This window comes from Empidonax traillii, unplaced genomic scaffold (genome assembly GCF_003031625.1).
Source record: "Empidonax traillii isolate 1590-97213 ecotype Southwest subspecies unplaced genomic scaffold, ASM303162v1 scaffold1215:size260562, whole genome shotgun sequence".
NCBI classification, from domain to species: Eukaryota; Metazoa; Chordata; class Aves; order Passeriformes; family Tyrannidae; genus Empidonax; species Empidonax traillii.
The window spans coordinates 245677-257034 of NW_020956408.1; the positions used below are offsets into that span (position 1 = coordinate 245677).

The 11358-nt window shown below is 51.7% G+C and overlaps 1 protein-coding gene across 2 annotated transcripts; it reads left to right on the plus strand.

Moving 5' to 3' along the window:
- Window positions 1-519: 519 nt before the first annotated feature.
- Window positions 520-10015, plus strand: KLHDC2 (kelch domain containing 2). Of its 2 annotated transcripts, none has more exons than XM_027905861.1 (14): window positions 520-562; window positions 1825-2009; window positions 2717-2796; window positions 3661-3778; window positions 4817-4932; window positions 6047-6128; window positions 6217-6300; window positions 7214-7294; window positions 7371-7429; window positions 7615-7724; window positions 8173-8245; window positions 8713-8800; window positions 9196-9248; window positions 9723-10015. In XM_027905861.1, exons 2-14 carry the CDS (start codon window positions 1836-1838, stop codon window positions 9844-9846), a joined length of 1242 nt encoding a protein of 413 aa, XP_027761662.1. In that variant the 5' UTR covers window positions 520-562; window positions 1825-1835; the 3' UTR covers window positions 9847-10015. The 2 variants fall into 2 exon arrangements, with proteins under 2 accessions (XP_027761662.1, XP_027761661.1); XM_027905860.1 differs by lacking the exon at window positions 520-562 and adding an exon at window positions 598-703 and having other exon boundaries at window positions 1823-2009.
- Window positions 10016-11358: the final 1343 nt, after the last annotated feature.

The following is an 11358-nucleotide window of genomic DNA, read 5'->3' on the forward strand; positions in this document are numbered from 1 at the left end:
AGATTAATTGGGGGGGGTTCAGGTCCCCTCCATGATCAATACTGGGATCTCAGGTGCCCCTCCGGTTAATTTTGGAAGGTTCAGGTGCCCCTAAGGTTAATTCTGGGGCCTTCGTGTGCCCATCCATGTTAGTTTTGGAGGGCCCGGGTGCCCTCAGGGTGATTTTGGGAGGCTCAGGTGCCCATCCGGATTGGTTTGGGGGGGCCCGGGTGCCCCCAGGGTGATTTTGGGAGGCTCAGGTGCCCATCCGGATTGGTTTGGGGGGGCCCGGGTGCCCTCAGGGTGATTTCGGGAGGCTCAGGTGCCCATCCGGATTGGTTTGGGGGGGGCCCGGGTGCCCTCAGGGTGATTTCGGGAGGCTCAGGTGCCCATCCGGATTGGTTTCGGGTGTCCCCAGGCCGGTTCGGGGTCCCGACGCCTGCGCGGCGCCGCCGGAAGGGGCAGGCCGGGCCGGGCCGGGCCGGCGGATGTTGCGGGGCGGCCGCGGGGGAGGAGCGGCCGCGGAGAGGCAGCCCCGGAGCTGCGGAGGGGCCGGGGGGCTCGGGGAAGCCCCCACACCGCGGTAGGAGCGGGCCGGGGGCGCTGAGGGAGCCGGGGCGCGGGGCGGGCTCGGGCCGGGCCGGTAACGGGCAGCGCTGGGGCCGGGCATGTCGCGACAGGGGGACGTGTCGGGAGGAGCCCCCGCCTGGCCCGAAGCGTTCTGAGTGGGGTATGTCGCGACAGCGGGAGGTGGTGTCGGGAGGAGACCCCGCCGTCCCGTCGGGGTGTGGGGCTGCAGCGACCTGAGGGGGGCTCGGAGATGGCTGAAGGGGACGTGGCCCGGCGTGTCTGAGGGGTAACATCAGTAATGCACCTCATATAAAATACGTTATATAAATTATCTCCGTGAGGAGAGGCGCTGGTCTCACGGAGCTGTGGGGCAGAGCTTTCTGATGTGAAGCGTCATTAAAGCTCAGAGATAACCACCCCCGAAGGTGGTGGGTTAATCGTAGGAGCAATTAAAATTAAACAAGAGTCCCTCAGGAGCGGTGTAGGGGAATATCAGACCCGGGATATCCGACCTGGAGTATCAGACCCGGGATATCTGACCTGGAATGTCAAACCCGGGAGTGCAGAGTGTGGTGGTGCCGCTAAAGGACATTTTTCCCAGGCTTTGGTTGCACAAACTTGGGCTTTGGATCAGCGTCTTCCAGGGACACTGGGGTTTGGGAATTCGGCGTGCTGGTGGGATTGGGAGCAGGGAGGTTGATTTCGTGGAATTTTATGTGGGACAGGTGGCGTGTCCTGCACCGAACAGCTGTGGGAAGGTTTGTGTGTGGGAGGCTCAGCTGGGGACTTTGGGCCCAAAGGGACTTTGCTGGGAAAGGTCCGTGAGTTTCCACTTTTGTGAAAACCACATTGGAGGCAAAGCTGTCAAATTTGTTCAGTTTTTGACATCCCAGAACGGTTTGGGGTGGAAGGGACCTTAAAGCCCGTCCAGTCCCACCCCCGCCATGGGCAGGGACACCTTCCACCAGCCCAGGGTGCTCCAAGCCCCGTCCAGCCTGGCCTTGGACACTTCCAGGGATCCAGGGGCAGCCCCAGCTTCCCTGGGCAAATCAATAACGTATTTATAGGTAAGATTTTAATTTTTTTAGAAATTTCTAATTCTTAATTTTTAAGATTCTTACGGGTAAGATTTTAATTTTCTTTCGAAAACGCAGACCTTGGCTCGAACCGGCAGCCGGAGCCAGGGCCATTCCCTTTCAGAGCCGGCCTGGGCGATCCGTGCAGGTCCCTCCCGGCACATTCCCCGTAACCCCTGTGGGTTCTGTGTGCCCGCAGCACGTCCCGAGATGGCGGATGAGAACGAGGAGCTGCAGGAGAACGAGGAGCTGCAGGCGGACGAGGAGCTCCCGGCCCCAGCCGAGGACGGCTTCGAGCAGCTGGAGAACGACAGCCCCGCCGAGCGCAGCGGGCACGTGGCCGTCACCGACGGGCGCTGCATGTACGTCTGGGGAGGATACAAGGTACAGCTCCCCCTGGAATGATGACCCTGACTTGGGAGCGACTCTCAAGAAGTCACCCCCCCTCCAGTTAACAGATTGGAACGTGGCACTGGGGTGTTTTGCAACGCCGAAATAAATCACGAGGGTTAAACCTTGGCACGCAGAGGATTTTTGGGGGGGTGTGGGGGGGGCAGGGTGTTGTTTGGCAGCTCGTGCAGGGAATATTGTGTGGTTGGGATTGGACCCCGTGGGAGGGGTGGCTTTGTCCCAGCGTTGTCAGCGCAGCTGTGTGTCGGGTGTGCAGGATCCCGGGCTGGTGGCTGTCACGCTGGGGGGGCGCGTGTGCTGCAGCACAGAATGATTTTACAGCTTTGACAGCGAGGTGAGTTGTCAGTGAGCTCAGTCGTGAATTGGTGTCGTGCTGCAGGGGGGTGGGGGAATTAAGAAGGAAGCTTTGGCTCGTTTCTGCTCCCCGCCTTGGGCTGTAAAACAGAGGTTTAACTCCCATCTGCCCGCCTGGGAGCTTGTGTGGCCTCCAGCAGACACTAAATTAGGCTGATTCCTGTTCTCTGTGCAGGTGGGAGGCCCAGGAGTGCAGCAGGCACTGCTCCTGCTGTTCTGTCCTGTGATTAGATCTCTGAGGAGGTGTGAGCATTCCCAGGAGTCTGTAATTCCATGTGTCAAACATCCTTCTAAGGTTGCTTTTCCTCCTCTGTCCTGTTCTGCAGAATGCCCAAGTTCGGGGATTTTATGACTTCTACCTGCCTAGGGATGAAATATGGATCTACAACATGGAAACTGGAAGATGGTACAGTAAATAATTAACTTCATTTGGGAAAATAATCAGATAATTCCTTAAGTTGGTATAGAAACCATTCTGAGGGGCTGAGCAGGGAAAGAACTCCCTGAACTCTTCGTTCCCACCTATCAAACTGTTGCAAAACATCAAAACTGTTGTGTAAACATCAAATATGTTCTCCCAGAGTGAAGCAGGAGAGGCAGCTTGGACAGGCAGCCCGGACAGGGGTGTGTGATCACCAGGGTGAAGTGTTCTGGGATGCCTGGGATAGGATATAGCACGTGGGAATTGTATTTGCACCGCTTTCGGTGGCAGTGGTGCTCAGGGAACCCCTGCTGAGTTTTCTAACTTGTTGTTCTCTTAAGGAGTTGTTTTTAAACACTGATGCAGCCAAAGAAACTCTGCAGGGCTTTGCAGAAAGTGGGATTTCAGCCGTGCTTCCAGCCCTCCCTGAGGTTGGGGACAGCCTTGGATACGGGCTGGAAGCTCCTCTTTGTGGTTGTGATGTTTACAAACAGGAAAAATCCAGTAGCAGAATAGAAACCTGCAGTTTGGACAGGTGCTTCCTCTGTGCCTGAGGATTTGGAAGGTTCCAAACTCCTGAGCTGGGCAGACAGGATTCCCACCATCCTCCCCACCCCCAAAAAAAAAAAAAAAAAAAAGTATTAGTTAAATTACATTTTCCCCACCCCCTCCATCCTATACCAGCTTGATTTTGTAAATGGTTTCACCTGCAGAGGTGTGAAGAATTCATAACTGAGTCCACAGCTGGAACTCCAACCACACTTGGCAGTGATATAAAATTCCCCCCCCCCAGATAAAACCATTCATGTCTGTTTTGATCAGGTGAGATATTTTCCACCCTTCTTTTAGGAAGAAGAGCAAAACAGAGGGCGATGTTCCCCCCTCCATGTCTGGCAGCTGTGCCGTGTGTGTGGACAGGGTGGTGTATCTCTTCGGAGGGCACCACGCACAGGGCAACACAAACAAGGTCAGCAATCCATTTATTCCATCATTTCCCATGGGGGATTGTGCCCCTGGAAGCTTTACAGGAACACCCTGACCTGGCATCTGTTCTGTTCTTGTGCAATTCACCCTGTAAATTCACCCCGCGCCTCCTGAGTTTGCTGCTTTGGAAGGATGGGAATTTCAGGCCAGAGGTGCCTGAAATGATATCAGGAGTTGATCTGGAACTGCTCTGGGGGGGTTTAAATGTTTCTCTTTTCTCTGGAGTCTCTGATAATCCCAGAACCATTAAGGTTGGAAATGATCTCCAAGGTCATCGAGTCCAACCTGTGACCAATCCCCACCCTGTCAGCTACAATTAATTAATAATATTTTCTGACGTTGTGGCAATGTGCCTTAAATTAAATAGTTCGGGCCTGTATAAATATATAGTTTTTATATTGGAATATATAGTTCACATATTGAAATAGAGAGTTATATATTTAAATATAGACTTATATATTAGAATGTATCACTATAAACTGGAAGGAGCTCGGTGCAGTTTTTGCAGACAGTGTGAAACAAACTGCCTTTATAAAGTGTGACTTCCTTCCTGCTCTGGCATTCTTACATTTCAGTTCCTTTATGCCTGTGTAGCAGCTATTTCTCTCCCTGTAAAAGGATGCAACGTGCAGAGAAGGGACAATACTATAAAAAAACCCCTGCTTTTTTGATTTTTTTAACCATTTTTTAAATTATGAGACAGTTGTTACTCTGTGCACACCTTCAGTGTACCCCATGTCAGCTTTTGGATGGTGAAACTCGATGTTTATAACCTGCTACTTGTGTAAAAAGCGTTTGAGTCTGCAAAGGGTAGAGGATTTGTGAATCCAGATTTTGTTCCAAAATGTTTTCAGCGAAGGAAAGGACTTTTCATTATTCCTCTTCCTTTGCCAGTGCACGTTAATTAAAAGTTACGGTTTTAACACCCGTGGGACTGAAGCTTTGAACAAACTCAGATTGAAAGAAAGTGAAAAGATTGAACAAATCTTTTTTTTTATTATTATTTTGTTTTTTCCTCCAGTTCTACATGCTGAATTCCAGATCCACGGACAAGGTGCTGCAGTGGGTGCGAGTGGAGTGTGAGGGGGTGCCCCCCTCGTCCAAGGACAAGCTCGGGGTGTGGGTCTACAAGAACAAGTAAGGGCCCCCCAGGGACTCCCTTTCCGTCTCTCCAGCTCCTGTCTTGGCTCTGCTTCCAGGGCCTAAAGGGGCTCCAGGAGAGCTGGAGAGGGACTTGGATGGAGGGACAGGACACAGGGAATGGCTTCCCACTGCCAGAGGGCAGGGAGAGATGGGATATTGGGAAGGAATTGCTGGCTGGGAGGGTGGGCAGGCCCTGGCACAGGTTGGGCAGAGAAGCTGTGGCTGCCCCTGGATCCCTGGAAGTGTCCAAGGCCAGGCTGGATGGGGCTTGGAGCAACCTGGGCTGGTGGGAGGTGTCCCTGCCCATGGCAGGGGGTGGAAAAGGATGGGCTTTGAGGTCCCTCCAGCCCAAACCATTTTGTGCTTTTGTGGTGATTTCGGAGTAAACTCTAGAGCAGCTTGTGCTGCTTTGGCCATTCCATGGAGAGAGAGCTCACAGCTGGGATAATTGCTGTGGAGTTTGCTGCAGAGGCTCAGGAAAGACAGGAAAATTCTTGCGTGTCCCTTCCAACCCAGGCTATCCTGTGATTCCCTGGAATTGCCCATGGTGCTGGTTTTCAGGTTGTTGGTGTGGGAGAGAACTCACCATTACCATACCTGATGTGATCAGTTCAGATGTAAATCTGAGCTGTGGGTGTTTAATTAGGTGGTGCAGATTGTTTTCAGTCACTCCATAATCCCTTAGGAATTCCTGGCAAAGCCATGCCATTGGTTCCCTATAGAGGCTTAAACCCAGAGATCAAACTTGGAGATAAATCCCATTTTAACACCAGGAGGAGCCTTGTGGGAGCCCTGCTGGCCAAGGCTGAAGTGCAGAGCCCAGGCAGCACACCCTGGTGGCTTCCCTATATTTGGAATTGGAGCAAAGCTTGGAAGCCTGGGGCCTGGGAAGCAGCTCCAGAGGGATTTAGTGTGGGTGGTGGGATCGATTAGGCAAGAAATGGGGCCCCACGCCTGGAAAACTTGCACTGTGAATGCACCGAAAGTGGTGAAGCCAAAGGAGCTTCTCTGATTCTCCTGTTTGAGCCCAGCCTTTACAGAACTTTTAATTCACACCCAACAGATGTGACAGGGTTCCTCATAGATCTTGGTCCACGTTTTCTTTCAGGCTGATATTTTTTGGAGGTTATGGCTATTTTCCCGAAGGGAAGCAACGGGGAACGTTTGAATTCGATGAAACTTCTTTTTGGGTAGGTAACCCTGGAAGTCATTCCTGTTTCAACTTTAAAATTGAATCAGTGCTTATTAAAACCTGTTGCTTATTTGTGATTTTCAAAGAATTCAGGTCTTCCTAGAGGGTGGAATGACCACGTGCATGTCCTGGACCTTGAAACCTTTACTTGGAGCCAGCCTATAACCACGGTAATCACTGCTCTTGTGTCAATTAATTAAGTCACAGCTCAGTAATGTTACCCAGCAGCGCTCCTGGAGCCACTTAAACCATTCATTTACACAGATCCACTCTCCAAAACCAGGAAATTTGCCTTTTATTTTGATCTGTCTTCATCTTGTTTATTTTTTTCCCTGTGACTTGCTTCCTTTCACGCTTCAGTGGCCTTGTGCTGGTGGGGAGCTCAGGAGAACCACGTGTGTGGTTTGCTATCACCCTCACTGCAATGTGAGACTTTGGGACGTGTCACTCGGGTGCTGAGTTGTGGCCAGGATAGAATGAAACACTCCTAATTTCAAATACACACATTTCAAGTGTCCCTGAAGTGTTCAGGAATGGGGAAAAGGGGTGATATTGCCACAGAGCTGGAGGAAATGAAATTTGAGGCAAGTAACCCCAGACTGCCAAAGAACTGCTTTGTTCTACTGCACACAGTCCTCAAGGATTTCAGAAACCCAATTAAAAAAACATCTGATAGAACCATAGAATCTCAGAATGGCTTGGGCTGGGAGGAACCTTAAAGCCCATCCAGCTCCAACCCCCTGCTGTGGGCAAGGACACCTTTCCACTATCTCAGGTGGCTCCAAGCCCCATCCCCATTGGCCTTGGACACTTAATGATTTATGCACATAATGATTTATTATGCCACTGTCTCATTTACAGTCTGTCTTTTGTGGCTAAAAGCAAAATTTACACACTTTGAGAGGGGAAAAAAAATAAACCCCGTTTTTAACGAGTTTGCTGATCCTCCATCCATCAAAAAGCACTCAGGATGACTTACCAGCTGGCTTTTTTTTTCCACTCTGTTCCTTGTTGGCCTTAAATCTGAGTTTCTCTGAGCCTTTTTCCCTCCTTGGTTTGTGATGTCACTGTTTCCTTTCCCAGGGCAAAACCCCGTCCCCTCGAGCCGCTCACGCCTGCGCCACGGTCGGGAACAGAGGTTACGTGTTCGGAGGCAGATACAGGGTAAGCCCAGCCCAGTTTAACCCTGGGATCCTCAAACCTAAGCTGAGTCTCTGAACCACCATCTGCTTTGTCGTAGGAGTCCAGAATGAACGACTTTTACTACCTGGACCTGGACACCTGGGAGTGGAACGAAATGTGGGTAAACTAAAACTCGATCCACTAAAATCCTTTGCTGTGCCTAAAGACATTAAACTTGTTGGGCCAGGTGCACAGGGCGAAGCTGAGTCCTGCAGATCCCTGAAAAATAACCAGGGCAGAAAAGAGCCACGGGATTTCGCTGTCCCTCCTGTGTAACTTGGGGTGTTTTCATTGCAATCCAGACTCACTCAAGGCATGTGCCCGGTCGGCCGCTCGTGGCATTCCTTAACCCCGATTTCCTCGGATCACCTCTTCCTCTTCGGAGGGTTCACCACTGACAAGCAGCCGCTGAGTAAGTCATTCCAAAGGGATTTGGTGTTGTCTTTGTGCTCTTGGACAGCTGTGCACAAGAAGCTTGACTTGCTGCTTGAATTCCTCCTGAATTCCTGCTGTGCACTTGTGATGCAGCTCCTCGTGGCCAGCAGCTCGTTCCACAGAGCAGGATGTGGAGTGCGTGGAGGCACTATTATTTATAGCAAATCATCTGCTCCACAAGTGTATCTAATGCAAATTGCAGTTAGTAAGAGCTTTGCAGTTCTCCATCTTCACTCCCGTGAACCTCTGTTACATTAAACACCTGTTGTCAACCAGGAGCCAATGTTTTATAAGGTTTTTCCTAAAAGAATTGATTTGTTTGGGAACAGAAATGGGCTGAGCTCCACTGGAGTGCGTGGTTATTGCAGGAAGTGTGACAGAATCAACAGAATCCTGTTTATATTTGGGGCTTTGCTTGTTTGCAGGTGATGCTTGGATTTACTGTATCAGCAAGAACGAGTGGATCCAGTTTGAGCATAACTACTCTGAAAAACCAAGGTATGGCAGACATTTGGCTGTGAAATGGCAGGAAACATGGAATCTGGGGTTTGATCTGGGGATTTAGGGTTTGATTTGGCTGCAGAGGCCTGTGACTGCCAGCACCAGAGCTAACTGCAACCAGTGTGTCCCTGCTGTCCCAGCAAACCGGGCACGGGCCGGTGTCACTGAGCTGGGGCTCATCCCCTGCACACCCACCATGGTTTTGGCTTCCTGCTGAGTAAATAGGAGTTGATGACCTGCAGTTTAAAGCATCGAAACCTCTGTGATGTGCATGGAAAACACATCTTGGAGTTCCTGGGATCCATCTTGTTTGGGAAGTGCTCTGATCCAGGCTAATGAGTTCAAGCGGTGATGATTCCTGGCCTGGCTTGCGGTGCTCCCGGGGATAAAGAGGGATCTTCCCAGGGCAGTGACAAGGCTGAGCTGGGTTTTTGGGCTAATGCAGTGCTGCCTTCTGTTTGCAGGCTGTGGCACACGGCCTGTGCCAGCGAGGAGGGAGAGGTGATTATCTTTGGGGGCTGTGCCAACAACCTGCTCGCCCACTCCAAAGCTGTAAGTTGACCTGGAGCGTTCCCTTCCTGGTGCCAGCTCACTCCAGCCAGCTGAGGTGGCTGTAGTTGGCACTGGGGGATCTTGTGGGAATCACAGAGGTGAGGAGGACGTGGTTTGCTCGTGTCCAGAGTCCCTCAGTGCAGATGCCTGAGGGCTTGGACACTTGCAGGCTTCCTCCAGTGGAAGTGTCCCTGCCCATGGCAGGGGGTTGGAAGGAGATGGGATTTAAGATCCCTTCCAACCCAAACCATTCTGAGATTCCTTGATTCCATGATCTGGGTGTGTGAGCCTGGGCTGGGTTGGCTCCTGCTGTTACACTGTAAACCCATGTAACCCAATTTCTTCTCTCTCTCTCTCTCTCTCTCTCTCTCTCTCTCTCCCCACCCCACCCCCAGGCTCACAGTAACGAAATCCTGGTGTTCTCCCTACAACCAAGATCTCTAGTAAGGTAAGAAAGCAAGACTTCAACATTAAACTCTCGTGTCCCCAGCTTAGATGGCAGGAAGAAATTCCTTACTGTGAGGGTGGGCAGGCTCTGGCACAGGTTGCCCAGAGAAGCTGTGGCTGCCCCTGGATCCCTGGAAGTGTCCAAGGCCAGGTTGGAGCAACCTGGGCTAGGTTGTCCCTGCCCATGGCAGGGGGTGGGACTGGATGATCTTTAAGGTCCTTTCCAACCCAAACCATTCTGGGATTTTAAGGCAGGTGGTGCAAGGTTACCACCAGACCTGTTTATGTTCCTAAAATCCTGGAAAACACTTCTTCCTCTAAGGAATGCTGCCAGAGCAGCAGCCAGTGGTGAGGATGGAGCGGGATTCCTCTCAGCACAGTGTTTGGCACTGCTGATGAGAACCATCTCCAAGGAACGAGCTTCCCTTGCAGCCTTATCCCCCCTGTAACAGCATCCCCGTCTCCCCTCTCCCAGGCTGTGCCTCGAGGCAGTGATCTGCTTCAAGGAGATGCTGGCCAGTTCCTGGAACTGCCTCCCCAAGCACCTGCTGCACAGCGTCAACCAGCGCTTCGGCAGCAACAACACCTCTGGCTCCTGAGCCCCGGGGCAGCCCCGGGGGGGACGATCCCCACATTAAAGGTGTGTCGGTTAAACCTCTGTGTCGTCCTAGGTAGTCGCTTCTCGCCTTTCCGTTGCATGTGAATGGCCTAGAGAGAACCTATTTTTGTGTCGAGATGTTTGCAATAAATGTATTTAATGCAAGTGGAGATGTAGCCTGAGCTGAAGCTGGAACCAGTGCTGGGGTGGTGCACCTTGAGGCAGCTGTGAGGCCACCCTGAGCCCCTGGAGACACGTGTTGAAGAGCCCCCAGTCCAGGAGCTGGAGACTCTGCAGGGAATGCCGAGCACACCACGGCCATGGAGCGTTGCTTTAGTCTAGGCTGCAGGCCCTGTCGTAATCCACAGCTTAACGTTTTGCCACAAATGCTTAAGGTCAGAGAAGCAGGATTGGGAAACTGTCCGTTGTCAGTCGATCAACTGTCGTAAACCTCGAGATGTTAAAGCGCCGCTACTCTCTGCTTGGCTGTAGTTTGGTTTTTTGGAACTCTTTTATGTTGTGGAACTTGAATTGTGAACCTTAGGTAGCAGATATTCTGCCCTGAGGGTGTAACTGAAAGTGCTTGAGCCTGTTCCCGGCCGTGTCCGCACCTGTGGAACTCCCCTGGAGCAGCCCCGAGGGTGGAGGGACACGGACAAGGGCAGGGCTGCCTTGGCTGCCCCAGCTCCCAGGGGACACGGGGCACAGGAAGGGGCCCTGCTGCTGTGGGGAAGGGGGGAATCATGTTTTAAACTGTCTTCAAACAAACAATTAAAAACTTGGACTCCTGGAACAATCCCTGTGCTGTTAATTCCTGATGGATCCCAGGGGTTTATCCTGACTCCCAGCCCCCTCCTGCCCTCCCCAGGGTAACAGTTCTGCACAGCCAGGCTGGGGGTGGGAGCAGAGGGTGGGATCAAATCAACATTGGATGAATCACAGTTTTGGGACCCCCAAATGTTGGTACATCTTCACAGGCTCACCATCAGCTTCTCCCCTGACAGACACCCTTATCCTCCTCCACAAAAGAATTTAAAGGAATTCACTTATTCCCAGCCTTGGGCAACACCCACAGCCTGTAATTATGGAAAAGTTGGAAGCAATTTTATAGGTAAATAAACTTCTAAAGGACAGAACCCCCTGCCCTGCACACTGTGTCATCCTCCAGCCCAGAGCACTCCTCTCTGGAGAGGCTTTTCTGCAGGGATCTGTGGACAGATGAAAATGCAGCATTAACACATGGTGGAGCACCTCAGCCATGGACACACCAACCACAGCCCAGACATGGGCAGCTGGGTTGTAACACCTCCAGCTCTCCAGTTCTTAGAATCACAGAATCAGAATCAGATGGGTTGGAAAGGACCTCTGAGATCATCAAGTACAACCCTTGATCCGCTACCACCACCGTTAGTGCCATGGTCTAGTGAGTACCACATCCAGATGCACCAAGATGCAGATAAGTGGGAGAAAGCCAAGGTTTATTATTGTCAGGGGAAGGGGAAGAGATGAAGTG